The sequence below is a fragment of the Trichechus manatus genome, unplaced genomic scaffold (genome assembly GCF_000243295.1).
Source record: "Trichechus manatus latirostris isolate Lorelei unplaced genomic scaffold, TriManLat1.0 scaffold00038, whole genome shotgun sequence".
Lineage (NCBI taxonomy): Eukaryota > Metazoa > Chordata > Mammalia > Sirenia > Trichechidae > Trichechus > Trichechus manatus.
This window is the reverse complement of record NW_004443974.1, coordinates 10903707-10925439: the sequence shown is the minus strand read 5'-3', so window position 1 is coordinate 10925439 and position 21733 is coordinate 10903707. Positions and strand designations below refer to the sequence as shown.

The 21733-nt window shown below is 54.5% G+C and overlaps 1 protein-coding gene across 3 annotated transcripts in view; it reads right to left on the bottom strand.

The window, feature by feature from the left end:
* Nucleotides 1-21698, bottom strand: part of LMX1B (LIM homeobox transcription factor 1 beta) — an 85190-nt gene extending 63492 nt beyond the window's left edge. For all 3 annotated transcript variants that reach the window (XM_004375677.1, XM_004375675.1, XM_004375676.1), the window contains exons 1-2: nt 21560-21698; nt 20545-20731 (exon numbers count right to left, since the gene is read on the bottom strand). In XM_004375677.1, the coding sequence (XP_004375734.1) occupies nt 20545-20731; nt 21560-21698 (326 nt within the window). The remainder of the gene's footprint in view (nt 1-20544; nt 20732-21559) is intronic.
* Nucleotides 21699-21733: the final 35 nt, after the last annotated feature.

The window sequence follows — 21733 nt, the reverse complement described above, 5'->3', positions numbered from 1 at the left end:
GTCAATCCATCTCATTGGGGGTCTTCCTCTTTTTTGCTGACCCTCTACTTTACCAAGCATGATGTCCTTCTCCAGGGACTGATCCCTCCTGATAACACATCCAAAGTATGTGGGATGTAGTCTCAACATCCTTGCTTCTAAGGAGCATTCTGGTTGTACTTCTTCCAAGACAGACTCGTTCGTTCTTTTGGCAGTCCATGGTATATTTGGTATTCTTTGCCAACACCTAATTCAAAGGCATCAATTCTTCGGTCTTCCTTATTCACTATCCAGCTTTCACATGCATATGATGTGATTGAAAACACCACGGCTGGGTCAGATGCACCTTAGTCTTAAAGGTGACATCTTTGGTTTTCAACACTTTAAAGAGGTCTTTTGCAGCAGATTTCCCTAATGCAATGCATCTTTTGGTTTCTTGACTGCTGCTTCCATAGGTGTTGATTGTGGATCCAAGTAAAATGAAATCCTGAATATGAATTAATAATGATAATATAGGAGCTACCATTTCTTCATTTGCGGGAAATCCTTACTTGGGCTTTCAGATAGCCTATTTCATAAGTGAACAAACTGAGGTTAAATAGCAAAAAGTGATGGAACCAAGATTGGAACCACCAGTCTCTGAAACACATACTTATCCCTCTGAACCTCCAAGGTCATATGTGTAACTGCATGGAGTCATCTGTAATGTGCAGAGAATTATTAGCAAGGTCAGGCCCTGGCAGCCTCCACACCTTTGCTCGAGCTGAGCAGTACCTGCAGCCTGGAGTGCCCTCGCCACAGTATCTCCTCTGATTGCAACTAGTTGTTCAAAAGCTTCTTGTCTCTGCCTCTTCTCTGTATCTGTGTGCTGCTCCCCACCTGTCCAGTCCCAAAAGTCCTCCCCCTTGCCTTCGTGTGAGCCCAGGAGTCTCATCTGCTCCCCATGTGATGACAGTGTGTGGGCAACGAATGAGTGACAGGAAGTGGAGTAGGAGGGGTGGAGGAGCAGGGGCTGGAGTCAGATGGGCCTGGCTGTGATGCATGCCAGCAGTGTGGCCATGGGCAAGTCACCTCCCCATTCTGAGCCTCAGTCTCCTTATCTGTAAAATAGGGGTGATGATAACACCTACCTCACAGGCCTGCCATGGGGCTTCATATGGTGTGTGTGACGAACTCAGCCCAGAGCCTGGCACGCATAGGTGCTATGACTTGGAATCAAATCTGCAGAAATGTACTGATTTGAGGATGAGAGGAGGAGAACAGCCAGGGGCAGAGAGGAAAGGGGCAGGAGGGGAACCACGTGTGAAGACCTAACAGTCTTCTCTGTCTCTGGGCCTCTGCCCACCCTGTTCCCCATGCCTGGAAAGCACTCCTCCTCACTGTGGCCGACTCTGTCCAAAGGTCACCTGCTCGATAAAAGCTTCCCGCCACCCCAGGTGCATTCATCACTCCCCCCCCTCCCTGGACCCTCTCCTGTATCACAGCTTCCACCCACGGGATTATCTCCACCATCCCTGCTTTTCCCTGGTTCTGTCCCCTGTGAGGTTCGTGCTCCAGCAGTGTCTTGAAATCCTTAATAATTTTTGAACAAGGGCCCTGGATTTTCATTCTGCACTGGGCCCTGTAAATTGTGTGGCTCGCCCCAGTCCCTGAGCCTCAGGTGGGCTCGGGCTAGAATGGACCTGCTGGATCTGAGGAGACCCATTTCTACCATTCGCCTAAGGCTTGCTCTCAAATGGCTTCCTCCTCCTGGTTCTCGACACTGGAGGCCTTCCCTAGTCAGGCCCTATCCTTCTCTCATCTGCTGTGTTCAGCCTCCAGCTCACCTGCCATTCCCACACATCATAGACACTTGCCCACATCTAGGTCTTGCTCAGGTCGTAGCAGCTGCCCTGCATATGTTTCCTGCCCTTTTCTTCTTCTGAAAAAATCCTCCTTGGAAGGCCTGGCACAAGAGTTACTGGTTTCCTAGACTGTCCCTGGCGCTATGCCCTCCACCCCCACCCCACCTCCCACACACACACCCAGGTTTTAGTCTGTCCTGTATGGCTTGTGAAACATACAGATTCCTAGGTCTGTGGAAGGACTCCACTTTCTGGGCAGAGCCTGTGAATCTGCATTCCTAACTGGTCCCTAGAGGATGTCTGTGAACACTGAGCTCTGAGAACCTCTGTCCAGGTATTCCCAAGCCGGGCCCAGGGCCAGGTATATGATGTCCGTGTGCTGAATGAATGAACGAGCTACAGTTGTCTGTCCATCTTGATGCACGCAGCCTCCTCAGGGCTTAGCACATTGCCTGGCATGGAATGGCATCAGTGGGTAGATGACTGTGGCTGGATTGGTGCGGGATGCCAGCCCATTCTGGAGACTCTGCCTAGGCCAGGGTTCTTCTCCCTTTCCTTGAAACCCCAGGATGTGGGGGCCAGGCTGGGATGGAGGGCCAGAATTAGGGGTGGGAGGGTAACATTAGAACAATCTGGGAGGTAGAAAATGGGCAAAGGTCATAGGGTCCACCAGCAAATTTTCCCTCTAGCTCTCCCCATCCCCTCCTCCAAAAGGGCCGCCCCTTCATCCACGGCTGTCTGTATACAATTATAGCAGCACGATGGAAATTAAGGGTTTTATTTTTATTTCTAGAGCCTTTGCACTGTTTAGGCACTGAGTTAAGGACTTGTACTAACTCATTAAGCCCTCACAACTGTATGAGGAAGAGTCCATTGTAATCCCATTTCAGAGATTTGGAAACTGAAACACAGAAAGGGAAAGTCGGTTGTCCAAGGTCACACAGCTTAGCTCAACTACTACAGCAATAGCCTCTGCGTGCCTTATTCTTCCCTGTGGTTCCTACTTGGAACGCCCCAGGGAAGCCCCTGGTACACAGCAGGTGCTCAGTGAGCATTCGATGAAGCCAGGGAGGGAAGAAAGGAAGAAGAAATCCCCAGCTCACCCATCAGACCTGTACCTATCAGGCCGGGCTGGGCTGACACCAAGCCCCCGGGGTGAGCAGGACCATCACAGCCCAGTGTGCCTGGGTTCAAGGAGGGGTAGAGGAACCCAGAGGATTAGCAACTGACTCTGGGGGGTTGGCGCATGAGGGGGAATCCAGAAAACTCATGGTGGAGTACCAAGATGAGGAAGGTCTCCTTACCAGCAGTGACTGGCACTCCACTGAGAGGCCTGACGGACCATTCTCTGAAGACAGCATCCTGTTTCATACAGGCATTCCAGAAACGTGTGGAGCCCCTCCTTGCCAGGCGTGGGCACCGGGGAGGCATAGGGAGCAACACAGATACAGACCTTGCCCTCAGGGAGTTCACGGTCCAGTGGGGAAACAGCGTGGAATGCTGAGCCAGGTGGGGTCTAGCCAAGGGCTAACTCTTCACTGTAAAGAACAGGGACAGAAGATGCCAGGAGCAGGCCTGGCATAATAGCTACTCAGGGACATCCCCATCATCAAATGCGAGTTTCAGTTGCCCACCTACTGCACCCATCCCTGTTAATCGGCACCCCAGAGTGCTAAACTGGCCCTGTTAGGGACCCAGCTAGGTACGTCACCCTTGCTGGGACCAGCACAGAATGCTCAGGACACCAAGGCCTTAGCAAGGCAGCCAAGTGCCTGGGAGTCCCAGTCACCCCAGCTCCAAGCCCCGGGCCGCTATGACTCTCCTTTGTCCTGGTCACTCTTCACCCATAAGAACTGCCCCCTACAGTTGGCTCAAACCCCTCTCCAGCCGCCCCCCACCACTGCCCTTGCCTCCAGGGTGACAGCAGCCTCTTCCTGCCACTCTCTAGTCTCCAATCCTGTGCACATGCTGCCAGTGTCATTGCCATAAAGTGCCTCTCCAGTCCTGTCACTCCCCTGTCCAGTAACCTTCAATGGCTCCCTCCTGCCCACAGGATAAAATTCAAACCCCATAGCACAGCTACTGCCCCCCTCATCCTTAGTTAGCCCCTTTGTCCAGACTATCTCAGCCTGCTTTTCTCAGCCTACTGACTTAACCCCTAATATTCCTGCTACCAGTGCCCCTACCTGGAATGCTTTCCCCAAATCCTACCGAGGTAAACCTGTTGAGGGTGACCCAGCACACAGACTCTTGGCTCTCTTCTAGTGTTATTAACCAGACCCCTGCCTGCAGCCCTTCCCTGTAATAACAATAGTTCACACTTACAGGTACAGTGCTTTGCACCATCACCTCATTTAATTCTCACAACAACTCTAGAAAGTAGGTTCTTTAATTACCCCTCATTTTACCACTGAGGGAACAGAGGCTCAGAGAGGCTGAGGAACTTGGCCAATGTCACACAGCTAAAAAAGGAATCAGAGACTGGATTCTAGCCCAGCCAGTCTAGCCCCTTGCTGTTTCCCTATACTTTCTTTCAATACTAACTGAACACCTACTATGTATGAGGCCTTGTTCTAGCCAAGGCCTGGTGGACACAGAGATCTCTGGCAAGGAAATCATCTGACGCAGATAAGCAAAGCCAGACTGCTGAGGCCCAACACAAAGGCCTGTGGGAGCATCTATAACAAAAGCAGCAAGAACCACATACCTAACATGAGAATTTTGCATTCACTCTCTCCTTTAAATCTCATCATTATCCTAAGGCAGGTGTTTGGTCCTCAATAGACTCTGAGGGAACTGAGGCAAGAGAAGTAAAGCATATAGCCCAATGTCACACAGCCAGGAAGTGGCAGAGACTAGATTCGAACTCTGAATCTGAGGCGCCAGAGCACAGGTGTCTTTCCCTAAGAATCTGGTTAAGTTCTTAGACTCCTGAAGAACTGGTTCAAGGGTCACAAGATCCAACAACAGGCCAACATCCAGGCATGGGGCCTGTGCCAGCCACGATTTCTGCTTTACTCTGCCTCCCCTACCCGTACCCACTTAGCCAGGGAGCTCTCTGAGGGTAGGGTGCGCCTGCCTCTTCTTGGTCCCGCTTAGCCAGGACCTGGCCTGAAAGCTGAGAAACTCAAAGGCCCTCTGGCTGAGTTCCTGGTGATTAGCTGCCCAGAAGCACCAGTCTCTTACCTAATACCCTGCCTGTCCTCTTGCCGTTAGCACTTATCAAATAGCACATGGTTGGTTCCATGATACTCCCTGTGCCCCAGGGCAAGATGCTTCCTTTTACAAATTATTATTATTACTATCACTACTGTTTTTTTTTATTTAAACCTTTGACGTTCTGGGAGATGTTTCTCTGCAGCTGCAAGGGCATGTCTGTGGGAAGATGGCACCTTGGTGACTGGCCTTAACTTTATGTGGGACAGCCGGACCAGTGGGCGGCCAGCTCCATCCTCCTCCAGGGTCTGCGCTCACTTATCAGACTGACATCCCACAGGGGGGCCGCCGGCCTGCCCGCCCCTCCGGCTCCAGACCTGCAGACTGGAACCAGACCTTGAGGGGTGGGCAGGCAGGGGCACGTGGGAGGGGGCTGAGCCCTCGCCACAGGCCCCTTTGCAGTTCAAAGTGACACACTCAGACAGCCCTCCCCTTCAAAGGGCAGACAGCGCCTGCCCAGAGCTGCTGTCTTGGCCTGGGCAGGGAAGGCACAGCAGGGGTAAAGTCATCCCTGTGAGGGTTAGCCGAACTCCCCTCCATGGGGTGGGGCTGCTCCCCTGCCCCCTGCCTGACTGGCCACCGATGCCCTGAGCAGGAGGGTAGACCCCTGCTGGCTACATCTCACTGTGAGACACTAGAAAAATCATCTTCCCTCTCTGAACCTCCATGCTCTCGTTGTGTGCTTACAAAGCATTAGGAAGACACTCAGGGATGGCTGTGCTTGGTGCTGGCAATGCTGCAGAGTCAGGGGCTCTCTCTGAGAAGCACCAATCCAAAGTCAGTACACCTGAGTCTGATTCTCATCAGCTGCTCACTAGCTCGCTCATGTTCTCTGTGTTTTGGTTTCCCATCTGTAAAATGGGGATAGGATGGGATGATGCCATGCACTTCTGGCACGAGGTATGTCACAGATACACCCCTCCCCTGCCTTCTGCCAGGATAGTTATTCAGTCCAAGTAAGACCCACCAAGAAGGCTTGATCCAGCTCCCAAGACCCCAGATCACCAGAGGCTGAGGAGTGGACAAGATGACAGCATCGACTGATGCTGGCTCTGTGCTGGTGCAGCCCCCCACTGGCTGTGTGACCCTGGGGGGTGTGGCTTCACCTCTCTGAGCCCCAGTTCTGTCACCTGGAAACCCAGGTAAACAACAGTGCTTTTAGGAATTCTCAGCAAGATCTGGGATGTGAAGGGCTCAGCCCAGTGCCTAGATGTAACATGTGCCCAGTAGATGGTAACTCTATTGTTGTTATCTTAAGGTGTGCGACCTTGGGAAAATCATTGCACCTCTCAGCTCAAACTTCAATGTTGGCAAAATGGGAAATGACGATAATAATGATGCAGGCCCCTGGGGTGGGGGGTCAGGGAGAGATTTACTCTGGCGGTGGGGGTGAGATTCAATGAGATAATCCCTGTCAAACTCTTACCACAGGCAGCTCCCAGTGAACACTGGCCATTATGAGCCATTCACTTAACAAATAACATTGAGCTCTGTGCCAGGCCACCACTGGCTTGCTGAACCCAGCAAGGGGCCCAGATCTGCCCTCCCAAAGGTTTGCTGAAATTTCTTGTAATGGAATGCCTGAACTCCAACCCCAGCTCCATTTGCTAGCTGTGCAACCTCAGGCAAACTACTCAGCTTCTCTGTTGCCTCAGTTTTCTTATCCAAAAATGAAAATAAGAATAGCACCTACGCCACAGCATTGTTTATGAACATAAAGTGCTTAAAACCGTTTATTATGAGTGCTAAGGAAGTGTCAGCTATAGTTATTATTGTTGCCACTGCTGTTACCCATGCTCTGGGCCTGCCCTGCCTGTCAGAAAGCCCCATGCAGTAGTGCAGTAGGACCTCCTCCTGCAGTTCACAAACTGGGGAAGTGTTACCCCTGAGAGGGGCTTCCTCTCTGTTCTGTTTCCCCAGCAGCTGGAACGCTTAGAAAAAAGCACCCAGCATGCTGTGCTCGTCAAAGCAGGGCTGCGCTTTACTAGAACCAGGTTTGGACGGTAATTTTGCGGTCATAACAACTATTTTCCTTACATACTGCTATAGAAAGGGAAACCCCTTGCTCTTTTTTTTTTTTTTATAACCGAATTGAAGACACTATCAAGCGTAAATATGCTGGAGTTTTTAATAAAAACATGATGGGGGAAAACATTCAAAGCTCAATAATCAGAGGCAATTTGGATTGTGCGCAGAGATGTGTCATCCCCTCCCCATTCTCCCTTTGCCGTGCTCTGTGCGGGACTGGCTTTAGGGCTGGGAACTTTAGACCTATGGCAAAAATAATGAACAGCAGTGAAGCTCGGAGATAGCCTGAAAAATATCCTGGAAAAGAAAAACATATGCCAAAGAGTGTGGTACAAAAGTCATATTTCATGCCTGACTTTAGAGAATGTTAATAAGGATTAGAACCATACTCCAACAGAGCAACTATCAGTCAAGGCGGGGTAATTCATTTCACTTCAGATCTCTGTTTGGGAAAATGAAAGCGATTAAGCGTTGTTTCACAGCATAGAGATTCCATTGCACTAGAACAACCTGAAGAACTTCCAAAGCCATGTACTGATCCCAGTCGAAATCTGGCTGCTGCTAACAGCCTCTCCTGAACTGTCACCATGTGCATTTGGGGGTCTTCTCCAAATTGTATCAATATCAGACTCTTTTTTTTTTTTTTCAGGATTGGCTAATAAATATGATTAAGATAACACGTCCCAAACCACATGTCCTCTGCTCAGCCTCCAACATGTGGAGGACAGATGTGTCTTCTATGCACAGATGACCCAGCTGGCTGCTCCTCGGAGGCAGGGACCCTGGGAGACGAAGCCTTGAGAGGTCCTGGCAGCCCACTGTCTCTCTTTGGCCCTGGCCAGGCCGCTGGCCTCCCTGTGACCTGCTGTAGAGAGAAAGGGCTGAGCCCAGCGTACCCAAGAGTCAGAAACTAGAAGGATGGAGGGATGATGGGGTGGCACTGTGCTCACCTGGCTCTTGTTCCTTAGCATCCCAACTTAGAAAATAAAATTCCCAAACCTATGACAAGAAAGCTCTAAAACCATTTCATCGTGGAGGCAAGCCTGCCACCCTGTCTTAGGAACCAGGATCGAAGGACTCCCTCCCAGTGACTTCAGCCTAGAGAAGATAGGGTTGGCTAGTGTTAAGGCCTGAGTCTGAGAGAAGGTTCTGGAAGAAACTGTGGAGTTTCCCCAAAGACCTCTAGCCTGGCAGCAGGCAGACTGGTGTTTCTGCCTCAGCTCTACAACTGAGTGAGCTTGGGCAAGTTCTGGTCCTATCTTGGCCTAATTTCTCCCATTTCCACAGGATCTTGAAGGGTCTTTCAGCTGGGACATTCTAAGGCAGCCCAAGGGGCCTGTGGGTGTGGCCCTAATGCACCTCTGCTGAGGTCATAAAGATGGCCCTTGGAGGCCTCAAGAAAGCCAGGCCCTAGAGAGCAGGGTAGGGAGGCCTGGACCTGCCAGAGGTGAGGGAACTGCTCCAGCTCTGGGGACAGAGGGGCAGCAGGCTCACAAGTGAACACTGGCCTCCCAGAGAGCAGCACTGGTGGGGCAAAGAGCCCCTCCCATCCTCCCACCAAAGCCCCCACCCCCAAAGGAAGGTTCTGGGCCAAGGTATGAATGAGCCTCCTTCCCAGCTTTCCTTTGTGGCTGAGAGAGAGAAGAGAGGAGTCCCTCAAACTTAGTCCAGGCCAGGCAGACGGGCTCAAGTGGGCAGGGAGGGGTGGGATATTGGATCACATTGGAGGGAGGAAGGAAGGAAGGAAGCAAGACAGGCAGGCAGGCAAGGAGAGGAAAGCAGGCCAGAGGAAAGTGGGGGCTTCTCAAACCCCTGACAGCAGGCAGGCTGAGGGCAGGACACTTCCCTGAGAAAAAGAAGGCTACTAAGGGCCCCTGGGGGATGGGCACTGTGACCTCTATGAGCCCCAGCTGCCTGCAGAGAATGTGAAGAAGCCAGAGGGTCTCCCCTCCTGGCCAGTCAGTGCTCCGAGGCCAGGTCCCCCTCTGGGACAGACAAGGAGGTAGGGCTCCTCCTGAGCCGGGTGGGGTCAGGATCGCCTGGTAGCACCCGCCACTACATCGCCTTTCGGCTAGGGCCGACTGGGCGTCGACTGCTGAGTCTCTAGCCCCGTATTAACGCTCAGGCGGTGGCCTCCCCCGAAGACCTGAAGCCTCTTGGCCGGCCGAGCAGCCCAGGCCGGCGGCGGACGCTGCGAGCCCAGGGCGCGGGCCCGGCCCGCTGATATGAACCATCTGCGTTGTCTTAGGCCGCCCCTCTGCCCAGTGTCCCTCTGAACTCGGCCGGTTCCCGCGGGCCGTTTGATGCCTCAAAGGGTCACAGACCCCCGCACACAAATCACCGCCGCGGGGCTGGGGGTGGGGCGGAGGCGCTGAAACCTAATCCGCAAAGTTTGCTCTGCCGCCGGCTCGCTCCTTCCCTCGCTCGCTAGGCACCCACCCACACCCCCCTCTCCAAACAAGGCTTATTTTTCTTGCCAAAAAAACAAAGTTGGTATCAAGTGTTTCGAGGGAGAAAGTCTCTCCCCCGCCCTCGGCCTGAGCTGTGGGCTGAGTCCAGGATTGCAGAGGGGGCTCCGGTAGAGGACGGTGAGCTCCCGGTTCCCCGGTCTGTCGGTCTCCTTCCTTGTGCCTTCGCGAAGCCTGCCCCGGTCCCACGCTAACGTCCCCAGACTGGACTGTTTCTGACCTTGCCCTGTCCCCTGGGTCGTCTCCCTCCCGATTCGGGCTCCCTTGATCGGGGCTCTCCGTCCCACCACAGCCTGAGATGGAAGCATCACTTCCTGCCCCTTCTCCCTCTCCATAAAACAGCCCTTGCCTGTCGCTTTTACGAGGTGACACCCTGCTCTCAGCCCCGTCCTCCCCGTGCCCGGAGCCTGGGCTCCGGGCAGGAGGAGACCACGCGCAGCCAGGCGTCCCCAGAGCGCTCCCAGGGTGCACAGGGGCCCCGGGAGGCCATCCCGCATCACAGTCTAAGAGCTTTAAAAAGAGGGCGAGGAGCCGAGTATATTCGAGACAAATTCCTCCCAAGTTCCCCCTTTAGGCTCCGTTGACTCAGGGGCCTTCGGGCGGAAATCCCGGGAGCCGGCCGCCTGGTCCTCTTCTGGGGCGCAGAGCGGAGACCCGGGGACGCACGGTTTCGTTTGCTCGGTGTTGGCTTTGCTTTTGGTTTTTTCAGCGGGTGCAGCGATCCGGAACCGCGCGGCCGCTTCTCCGACAACCGCTGCTCCCCGCTGTGCTCGGAGGCAAACGCTGGTAGCTAAAGTGCGCGCCTCAGGCGCCTGCTTCGCGGGCTGTGGTAGTTGTCAGAGCAGGCAGCCAGGGCCTCGGCAAGGCGACGACGTCGCGGGGGACGGCCGGCTGACCCAGCTGAGTCTGCGCGGTCGGGGCGACACCAGAAAGACCCGCAAATGGTGGAACGAGAGTGGTGGTGCTGGTGGTGGTGGTGGCGGCGGCGGCGACGGCGGCGGCGGCGGCGGCGGCGAGAATAAAGGCGCCACGGGCCCGGCGGAGAAGCTGGTTTCCGTGGGGGTCGAACAAAGGAATTCGCCCTCGGAAGAAAAGGGCCGAGCAAGAAGTTGGGAATGGCTAACTCTGGAGTGCCGCGCCCGCGGTCCCAGGGATCCAACGAAATACGCCCAACCGAGACCCCGAGCCTGGCATCTCCTTTAGGCCTCTCGCTTCTTGTCAATCCCTCTTTAATGGAAGTGGTGGGTGTGCATTCCCCGCGCCACCTTTCTTGGGAATGGGGGACCGAGCAGGCCTGGGCTCTCCATCAGTGGGGGTCGAAAATTCTCCCCAAGGTATTCTTTGGTCGTGGGGCCGTTGCCCCCATTTTCCATACGCTGCTAACTGAGGCTCAAGCAAAAAAGCCCCTTCTCCCACCCCTGCTGCAACGCTCCGCGGGCTTCAGAGGCCCGAGCGCGCTCGGAAACGAAAGGCGCCGGGGCGCTACAGGGCAGGAGCACCCCTCCTCCCGCCGCCCTCGGAAGGGGTGGAGGGGACACGGTTGTAAGGTGCTCGGCTTCTTTTCTCTGCTTGACATGAATAAGGGGATTAGGACAGCAAGTTTCCGTCGTTCACTCCGTCGGACAAAGGGCCCCGCGGTTTGAGCGGCGCAGCCTCTGATTAAACGACAGAGCCCTGTCACTCAGCACCATCCTAGGTACTTGTGTTCCTGACATAATCTTATTAGAAGATAAAACTGGCGAAATCCTTTTCATAATGAAAAGTTACATTTAATGGCCGGACTCGCCCCCCATCCCTCCTCCGAACCCTGCCCGCCTCCCCCCGTTGCTGTTGGATATGGCTCGCCTGTAATTGGCATTTAAAGTACCAAGTCCGGGAGAAAAACGGGTTTTAGGGTTTTTGTAATCCCCCTAAACTGTCTTTGTTCGAAATCTCCACAGATACAAGTCTGTTAAGAGTAAATATTTGTGGATTGATACAACCACATTTCCCCCCTGCAAACCGAATCTGAAAAAAATCCGCCCTCCCGCCGCCCTCCGGCCCGGGCGCGGGAGGGAGGGGGCTGGGGTCGGCCGGAGTGTCCGCGCCTAGTCGGCTTTCTGGGCCGCCTCGCCGCCTCCAGGAGATGAGAGACTTTGCACATTTCTCAGGCGGGAAAAATGTCTTAGGCTCTTTTTTCGATTTTTCTGTTCCTTCGATAAACAAACCTCCCAAACTCGCTACTTTTGGGCCTGCCGGAGAGGGTAGGCGGAAGGGCTTGGGGAGGGGCGAGCGCTCTGCTCAGCCCCGAATTAAAATGCGAACTGCCCCCACCCCCGCCCCACGCCGCCCCCTAGCCTTGCTTCCTTCCAGAGGGTTTAGGTGGCTCCGAATAACCCGTTCCTCCTGAGCCGTGGGAAGCCCCACACAGCAAAGCGCCGCAGTCCAACCCAGGAGAGCCCCTGGAGGCTCCTGAGGCCCCCCCGAAATGCGAAGGACCCTAAGGCTGCCGCAGGGGCCGTGGACTCCCGGCTCCAGTCTAGCCCGTTCCGGGATCGGATTCCTTCATAAATCAGCGGCTGGGTGAAAGGGCTGCGCTTTAGAAAGGGCAGGACCGTGTGCGTGTATTAGAGCGCGGGGTTCCCAAATCCGGGCTAAACCCGTGGTGACACCGAAATCCATCAACCGCCGCTCCTCCCGCGGCTCGGCCGAGGAGCCTGTGCACCACGTTGCCCTACTTGCGAGAAAGGAGAATGAGGAGCAGGAACCCGCCGAGATGCGGGCCTGGAAGAAGGCGCGGGCAGAGGCCTCTGAAAGCCGGCCACACCCGCGTGCCCTGGAAGGCAGAAAGAAGCTCTACAGCCCAGGGGAAAGCAGTTATTCTAACCTTTTCCTCCTTTAGCGAGGGTGGGTCTTTGCAGGGGGCATTCCAGTGCAGAGATGGGCACTCAGCCCCCCGGACGGTGACACTGTCCCTCCCCGCCTGGGCCAGGTGTTACGGGGACAACCACAACCGTCCAGAGCGAGCATCTGGGGCTTCCCTAAGGTCTGGACGTGAAGATTTCGGGATCCCCTCAGGCTTTAGGAATTAGACCTGCGGGAGGAGGGAGGCCAGAGGGAGGAATCTGCTACAGAGTAACACTGGCTTGTGGGGAGTTACTTAATTTCCTTAGTCTCAGTTTCCCTACCTATCAGCGGAGTTAAGGCAATAAGTCAGTGCGCATAACAGGCGGTCAACAAACGCCAATTCCTTTCCCTTCTAGATGCACTACTGTGGCCTGCCCCTTCCGGGTCAGTAAGGCTCTGCTCCTGCAAGGTCACATCTACATTGGCCATGTTAAAGAGTCTGATGGAAAAAACAGGATCTACATGCCTCAGTAGTAATGGGGGCCCATCCACAGGCTACCTAAAGCCTGTCTCCAAGGAGCAGCCTCTGAGAACCAGAGCTGAGCCATTCCCTCTGTAAGGGAAAAATTCAAAACATAGGCCCTAAGACCTAAGTGAAGAGCTGGAGGATAACTAAAGCCCATTCAGGAGGCCTGGTCAGGAGGCTGCACTTTCCTGGGCCTCCCACGCAGGCAGACAACGCTTTTTGCCAGACAGGGCTGCTGCAGGCTGACTTCCCAGGAGAAAGGAAGGGAACAAACATTGCTCAATTCAGGCTGGCACCTTTGGGTTTTTTTTACTTTATCCTCAGAGTAACCCGGTGAGATTAGAATTATCCTCCCTATTTCACACAGGAGGAAACTGAGGCTCAGGAAGAACTGTCAACCCTTCCCCAGAAGCCTACTGGGCAATAGAGGTGTTCTCAATCTTCTATCTGTAATTGCCAATGATCTTGCTCTGTCCTTTGAGAACTATACCTCCACCCAAGGGCCCCTCCGCTTGGAGGAGGTGACTCCAGAACACCTTGGTCCTCTCAATCTCTGCAGGCTTGGGCAGCTTCAGGCCTGGCCTGGGGCCCATACCCCAACAGCCTAGTAACTATGGCAATCCAAGAGTCACATGACAACAGTCACTGAGTCCCTGATGGAAAGTGGGAGGCGGGAGAGGGGGAACAGCAGTCACACCCAGCTTGTCCTGACCCAGCGCTGCTCCTCCTCTCCCGTCATAGCTGCTGCAGCACACCGGGGTTGAGGCACCATGGGGGAGGGACACCCCCTGCCCCGCAGCTCTGCATCCAGCATGCTCGGCTCATCTTTCTGCACCTACTCAGCAGCTCAGTGGTCACCTTGACTCTGTCAGCCAGGTGGGCACCTCTGCTGCTCTGGGCAGTCCTCAGAGCCTTCCCCAGCCTGCAACCTTCGCACAGTTCCTGGGGAAGTTTCTTATAGTATCTGTTGGCCTGGCCAGGCAAGCAGCAATCATCTTTGTTTCTTCTGGAACCAGACTCCAGGAACTGGGTTTTTCCTTCAGAAACACTTCCCCCCAGTTCATCAAGTACCAGGCCAGCCAGGTGCTCTGCCATCAGCCAGCGCACTCAGTCCCAGGTGAGCTGGAACAGGGCTCCCAATTGAGAGAAAGCCCCCCAAATGTACCCGCACATCCCCCAGACCCCCATACTTCCCACCCCTCTCCAGGGCCCCAGGGTCAGCAGGGCAGGTCCAGTGGCTGCCCGTCAAGAAACTGAACAGAAATGGATACAATATCGCCCAGGGAATAACAAAGGAAGGGACCACGCAGAAATTTATTTGTACTGATCTGGGGAAGTAAAGGTAAAGGGCAGCGAGAAAGTGCTGTCAGCCAGGCCTGAAACCCAAGAAAGTTACCATTCGGAGTACAGTGGCCCCTTGTACCCCACCACTCCACTCCACAGCAGTAGTTAAAGCAAACACAGGCCCTTCATTGCCCCGTCAGTTACACCTTCCCCCCAAAATTACACAAACTTTGAAAGATTTTTCTGAGAAGATGGATGCTTCAGGAGACTCGAGGTCAAGGCTAGGCTGTTTAAAGTATATTATTAACAAATAAACATTTACTGCAAAAAAAGAAAAACCCTATAGGCCACCAGGGAACCAAATCATGTTGCTTCTGGCATCAAATGACAGGAGACATTTATGACATGAATGGAGAACACCAGCCAGTTGATGAAATGGCAAGCGTCTGCCACTTTGCTTCCTTTGCCTTCGTGAATCAGCTTTTTCAAATATGGTTTTCAGCCTCACCCCCTCGCCACCACCACCTCCCCACTCATGATTGCAGTGGCAATAAATATATGTACTTTTGGTTTTGCTCTCTGCTGCCATCAGCACAGAATCTGAGGGTTAGAGAGGGCCAGAGGAACTTCCGGCTGGGTCAGCCAGAGAGAAGAGGGCCTTGGGTCCTCCTGCACCCCCAAGTGACTGACAGCTCACATGTGCTCCTTGGATGAGTGGACCATTCCTCCTTTCCTCCCTCTCCAAAGCTGAGGCCTGATTGTGGTGTCCAACAAATTGGAAGTTATAATTCATGTCATCCCTCAGCCTAACTGGTGCCAAAGTAGGACTGGGTTTCCTTCTTTCTGTCCTTTTATTTTTAAAACCCCACAGCCATGGGATGAAGGAAGCTCCCTGGGGAAGCCCTGCCAGCCCATCATGGGCCAACACCTCACAGGGCGGCATAGCCTGGGCCAGACGATCCTTCACACCTTCTGGGCTGGTGTTTTTCCACCTCTGAAACCTCATCTTCCTTCTGAGAAACATGCAGATCCTCGGATCTCTTGCTCACACTCCCCCCCCTCTTCTGAATCTCACTGTCAGCCTCAAAGATGTTGGTTGAGCCTCATTTTCTATCATCTGAATTACAAAACCAATAAGCATTGACAGTTTTCCAAATATGAAATTATATTATTGAATATGCTTTCCTAAGCTATACACTGGCCCTGGAGATTCTGATTGTCCCCCAGAGGATATATCACTGTTCTGAACCAATCTCTACTCCCACCCCCCACCCGCCCAGGAAAAATAGACCAGCACACCAGGCCCACCCTGCTACCTGCTCTTCCTGATAATACATGGTTGGCATTTGTTCTCCTCCATACAATCAGAAGTTTTTTCATCTTTCTGGGGGTACAGGAGATGATAGTGGATCCCCTGGAGAGTGAAACATTTACTGAAGGCCCTCCAGGTGCCAGGTGCCCTGTGTAATCATCACAACCACCCCCAGTTTGTTGATGGAGAACCCATGGCTCAGAGACCGGCAGTCACTTGGTTAAGATCACACAACCGCTGAGTGGTGAGGTTGGAAGGCAACCAGGTCTCATTCATAATCGAAAGCTCTTTTCATGGCTAAGGGGGGCAAGGCCCTCATGGTGTCCTACTCAGGCAAAGGGAACAGTTCCCCCAGGAGTGCTTTTCATCCAGATCCCTGCAGAGAGGGACTAAAGGCAAGTCTAGCCTACCAGCCCTACCTCAGGCAAGAAACCTGTGGGCAGTCTGGCTGTGTGTCCTGGGAGACAAGGCATCCCCTGCCATGCTGATGGTGGTAATAGTAATAATTTCCAGAGTATTAACAACATGCCAGGCAAGATGCCAGGTGCTTTGGAGCATCTTATCTTGAATCCTTATAAGAATGCTTTCCCCCAGGTGGGCAAGTCCCCATTTTACAGAAAAGGCTCAACTATGTGCCAGGGCTGTGCGGTCCCTAAGTGTGAGTCCTTCCTTACCCAGTGGATGGGGCAGGAGGAAGCTGAGAATTGCCAATCACATACCCTAGAGGAGATCCACACAGCCTGCTTCCCCCACTCGAGAAAAATCCGGCAAACAAATCAGGCCACACCATTCCGGAGCCTGGGGAATACTGGGTGAGCTAGGAGTCAGCTGTGATAATGCCTCCGTTCAGCAGCAAACGACTGCAGCATCAGGAAGGCCTTTGCTCGCTGTCCTGCCCTCAGCCAGGGTGCTGGGGTTAAAAGGAGAGGTGCCCTCCAAGGGGCCACAGAGTCCCAAGACCTGGGCAGCAGATTGAGCTGTGCAGCCCTGGGCCCCCATGAGATTGTCACTGCAGCTTTTTGAGTGAGGCAAATTCAGGCTAGTCCTCACACACAGCCTCGTTTCCAGGACAGGACCTCTACCCCAGGCTGTGGGTAGAGGTGTTCAGTGGGGGCCATGCCAGCTGGGGTGCCCACTGGGGGAGGAGGTGCTGCCAGTAGTGGGCACCCTGTAGTAAGACCTATGGGAGGCCTCCCAAGCTGGGGGAAGCAGCCTGCAGAAAAGGTTCCAGTAGATTCTGCACCACACCCGCACTCTGCCGGTGCTTGAAGAAGAGGTGAGCCTCCCAGGAAGGCCTTTCCCAGCGTAAACACTTCCAAGGAAAGGAATGCGCTGGGAAGAGCCGGGCTGGGCCACTGGAGCCACAGCGAGCAGGGGGAAAAATTACCCCAGAACATAGGCTGCTTTTTGTGAAACTCAGTCAAATCCTCGCTGCTCCTCATCTGTCAAGGTGGGCGCATCCTACCTGGGCAGGCGAGCCCAAAGGGACCCTCGTGGGCTCAGCAGAGCCGGTTAACGGTGTGCTGCCGGGAGACGAGGCCGCCCTGGCAGGCCCGGCTCTCAGAACCGTGCCCTCAAGTCCGGGCCGCCGAGGTGGGAACACCGCCCGGCAGGAGCCCCGAATCTTTTCCGCACCCAGGCTCCCGCTCACGTACCAACGAGTCTCTGGTCGCCAGACCTGGGAGCTGTATTACAAGCGATTAGACTCCATTTTGTGACAGATTTTTGGACTCTCCCACAGACCCTCCCCCCTTCCGGAGCCTCCTCCAGGAATTCGCCACCTCCTCAGGATAGAAACCCTTTCCAGACGAGAGACAGACGGCAAGACAAGAGTTACATAATTCTATTTGGCCAAGCCACCAAGAGGGGGGAAAAAAAAAATTAGGGAGGGGGGTTGCATTGTCATTTTTTTCCCCCTTGCGCTGTCGCTTGGGTGAAGGAAGGAGAGAGGTGTTCCGTTTGGAGGCCACGTTTTCTCCAGGTTTCTAACTGGGTTTTCTGTCCGAAAAAGCGCTCAGGCTGCCGAGGGGCCGGAGTTTCTGGGCACAGGAGGAGAATGATCCGATGCTTTTTTAGGAGCACCCTCAAACACAAGTATGGAGAAGAGAAGACCTTTCGAGTTACGCATGGAAATGCCCAAATGCCGCGCGGCTCGCACTCTGCTTTGCCGATCTAGGAAATGCCGGTGGATTTATCAGATGCTATTAAACGTGCCCCAACGTCAATTAATCACCCCCATCATACGTAAAATAACTCAGTCTGTCTGGGTCCCCAGGATCTTTGAGAACAAATCGAAAGAAGGAAGAGACGCTTGGTAAAAATGGCAACCTCTTTCTAAGGACCGAGCCTGGCAGCTCCACGCCGGCAAGGACACATTTTTCAAAAGTTTTTTTTTTCTGGGGGGGGGAGTGTTAATTTCCCAACACCGCTGATGCACAGACTCGACAAAATCAAGGCAGTTTCTGTGCCCACTTGCCTGGATTCTTGTTTGAAAAGCATTTATGTATAGATGCAGTAAATATGGGTCTGTGATTCTCAAAGAAAAAAACAAATCGTGAAATATATTTTTCATGAAAAATAATTTATTGTGCAAAGAACATCGCCTCCCAGTGAGCTCCTGCCTGCCTCGCTGCGCTAGCTCTCCCAGGGAAATGCGCTGCGAGACCGCCGGGGTCCCCGGATTGTCTTGGTAACAACCCCCCCGCCCCCACGCACGCACGCCGGGCCGGACTCGCCTAGTGCAGATACCTAATTGGCGTTATCTGAGGAAAGAGGGGGCGAGGGAGGAGGAGAGGACGCGAGCGGCTTGAATAATGCCCGCCCGGAGGCTTACGTCCCGAAGGATCTAAAGTCAGGACGCTGGGATTCGTCCTTTGCCAAAATTCTCTCGAAAACACACCCTGACTGCACTGAAAAAGCAGACTGTTAGGCGACTTTCTTTTCTTTTTCTTTTTAAAACAAAGATACTTTCCACAAAGCAGTCGCAAATGTTTAATTGTTTTGTAAAATGAGGGGGTTGGCCAGCTCATCTCTAAGGCAACATCCAGCTCAAATTCTGTGATTTTATGGTTCTGTGCTTCGCAGAACCAGGGGGCATCTTTTTTCAAGTTAAAGAGAAGCTTCATAAACGATTACAGGGCGGGAAATGTATACAAGAGGTTGGAAAGAGCTTTTCAATATGTTAAAAAAAATTTTTTTTTTAAATTGCACAAATGAGTTGGAAACACATTTCCAGTTCTGGTGTCCTCCTGCTCCCACGTGTTGAGTCCTCCAGGGGGTGGCAGAGCTGGGTGGGAAGTGGAACAGACACATCCTTGCTCAGGGTCCGGCAAGCAGAGCAGGGCATGGGTGAGTGGAGGTTGGTGGTGTGGTGAGGGGGCACTCCCTGTGCCTGCCCAAAGCCCCCAACCCTGTCTACCTCAAACTGTTTTCCCCATTTTATTTTTGCTGTTCTATGCCAGGCTGCAGCTGAGCTGACCAGCGGCCTCATCCTCTCTCCGGGAACTAGAATCCTATCAGTTGGAGATGCAGCACAAACCCGACCAAGGGCACCGTGCCTAAATGTGGGGTGCTCCATGCAGACGGGAGGCCTCAGCTGAGGTCTAGGACCAGCAAAAGACCTAACCCTCTGAAATGGACCCTGATTTCTACCCACAGAGCCTCCAGCTGGTAGGAAAAGCAAGGCCCCCAGTGCAGCTCCTGCCCCCAGTTCCTGCTAGCCCCTCAGAACAAGGGGGCACAGCCAGGCTAGGCTCCACCACAGGGCTCAGTCAGAGCATTTCTGAGCAGAACCCAATACCTTCTCTAGGACTCCTACCTGCAGTCCCACTATTCCGAGGCAGTTGGGGAGGTGGAGATGGACTACCCCGTTGCTCCACTTTCCACCAGGCCCTGGGTTTGTGAATAGTCCCTGGGCCAAGCAGGTAGGCTGCACTCACCACAAGGCACCAGCAGTCTAGCCTTTCCCCAGAGACTTGGGCACACACCACTCCCTCTAAGCCCTAAGCTTCCTGAGCAGCTTGCCCACTCTGCAGCCCTATCCAAGTGGATTTGCAGGGCTTCACCAAAAAGTTCTCACAGTACCCACTTGTCTCTGTATTGTCACTCTGAAGATCCCTACACCCTCTTTTGTCCATTGCTCCTCACTACCTCCCGCTCTCCCTCCCTCCCAATCGCACTGCCAGCCACAAAACCAAAAGCCACCACCTACCCTTACCTGTTCCCCAGTCCCCTGCCATACAAATCCATACTCTCAGCTAAAAACAAAAGTCAGCAGGTAGGGCATGACCCACAGTGTCTGGCCTCAACCCTGAAGCCTGGGTTGTACCAGGCAGATACGCCCACTCCCAACCCCCCAACACACAACTGCAAGAAAGGAGGCCTGCTGGGGTGGGCTGACAGGCTTCTCCACCCCATGGAAGCCTCAGACTGCTGCGTTCCATCTTTTGAGGTCCTTTTCTTAGACTCTGCTCCTCCAAACAACAAAAATTACAAGTGCAAAATTCCCACATGGAACGGTTTGAGGAGGATGGATACTCTTTTCTCTCCTAATATACTCTTTTCTCTCCATCAGGAACTAGAAGTGCAGCAGGAAGCCTGGTGGGAAGGGGGTCTTCCAAACAGCTCAGGCCAGTTCAGCACCCCCCCACTCCACCTTCCTGCTGCAGGAATCCCAGACCCACACAAACCGGCCCTTCAGCTGGGGAAGCACACGACAAGGGCCTGGCTCCCTAGAAGGCCCTGCTTTCGTTTCGAAATCAATTCTGGCCTTAGGGGAGCCAAATCCTGTCCCAGGACTGCTGCATCGTCCCCCAGTTGGCCCAGTGCCTTCTCCTGTGCCCCAACTCAGCGGCCCACTGCAGGCTTTCAGGCCAACGGATGGGAACTAGGAACCCAACTGGAGGCTCCCAGTCACCCTACCAGCGCCGGCCGGGCTGGGAAGGTACGCCTCACCCCGACACACGCAGCCCGCGGAGCGGCCGGGCCCAGCGGCTCGCAGAGCCGACGGCCTGGCGGGCACGGGCCGGGCCGCGGCGGGGAAGGAGGAGGAGAGGCGCTTACTGTTGGTAGTCTTGTTTGCAGTACAGTTTCCGATCCCGGAAGTAGCAGCTGGTGGTGAGGGCTTGCTGACACGCCGCGCACTGCAAACACTCCTCGTGCCAGGACGACTCGTTGACTCGCATCAGGAAGCGGTCGGAGATGGGCCGCTGGCAGCCCTCGCAGACGGCGGGATGCGGGCAGTCAGACCCTGCAGCGCACAGGGCGAGAGTCGGGACTTCAGCGCCTCCCGGCCCGGGCGTCTCGCCCGCGCGGTGCCCACAGCCCCGGCTCCGAGAGCGAGGGCGGCCGGGGAGCGCCGCTCGCGCTCCCCCGCCGCCGCGCTAGGGGCCTGGAGGCCCTGCTTAGTTCGTCTCAGTCTCGGGCTCCAGACGGGAGAGGCTGCGGGCCGCGAGGCTTGGCTCGGCGCTGCGCTCTCTCCTTCTCCGGAGGTTCGGCGCCAGTGTTAATACAAATGAGAGCGAGCACAGCGCGGGGTCGCCGACTGGGACAGAGAGATGCGAGTTGGGACTGGGGTGCTCGCTGGTTGACACATCCTACGGTGGCGTTCCTGGTGTTCTGCCCCCAATCTCCCCAAAATCTCCGGTTTGGGTGGCCCAACGGACATTTTTTCTCTCAGAAGCCCCGCTCCTTTCCTAGGTGACCTGACATCTCTCCCATGCTCGCCAAGGTGAGGACTTGGTCCTCCATCACCCCTCTGACCCGCGTCCTACACCCGCTTGGAGTTGTAGCTCTAAAACCTAGGCCCACTGAGGATGGTGGGTGGCGGCTGGAGTTGTCCCGTCCTCCTTCCTCCTGGATGGTATCCCTGCACATCTCTACCCCTCAGGATGCCTGTCTAGGTTGTCTGTTGCCACTCTGGTGATCACCCCAGGAGTCCTGTATCTATGTCATCCTCCATCCCCAATCCCTGCGAACCCATTTCCTTTATCCTTGGGTCCGGATGCCTGTGTTCACCGCGAGATGACGCCCCTGTCCCCTGCCCGTGACCATTCGGGTGGCCCGGCTCCGCACTCACCCAGCAGCACCCCTAGAGTGGCGGGCCCGGGGCGCAGGGCATGCTCCTCCATCTTGATGCCGTCCAACATCTTGGCGCAGTCCGTCTGCCCGCGGGGGAAGCACCTCTCCAGCGATTCGGGACCTGTTGCTACATCCATGGGGCGCAAGGCGCGCTGCGGGCCCCGCCGGCCGG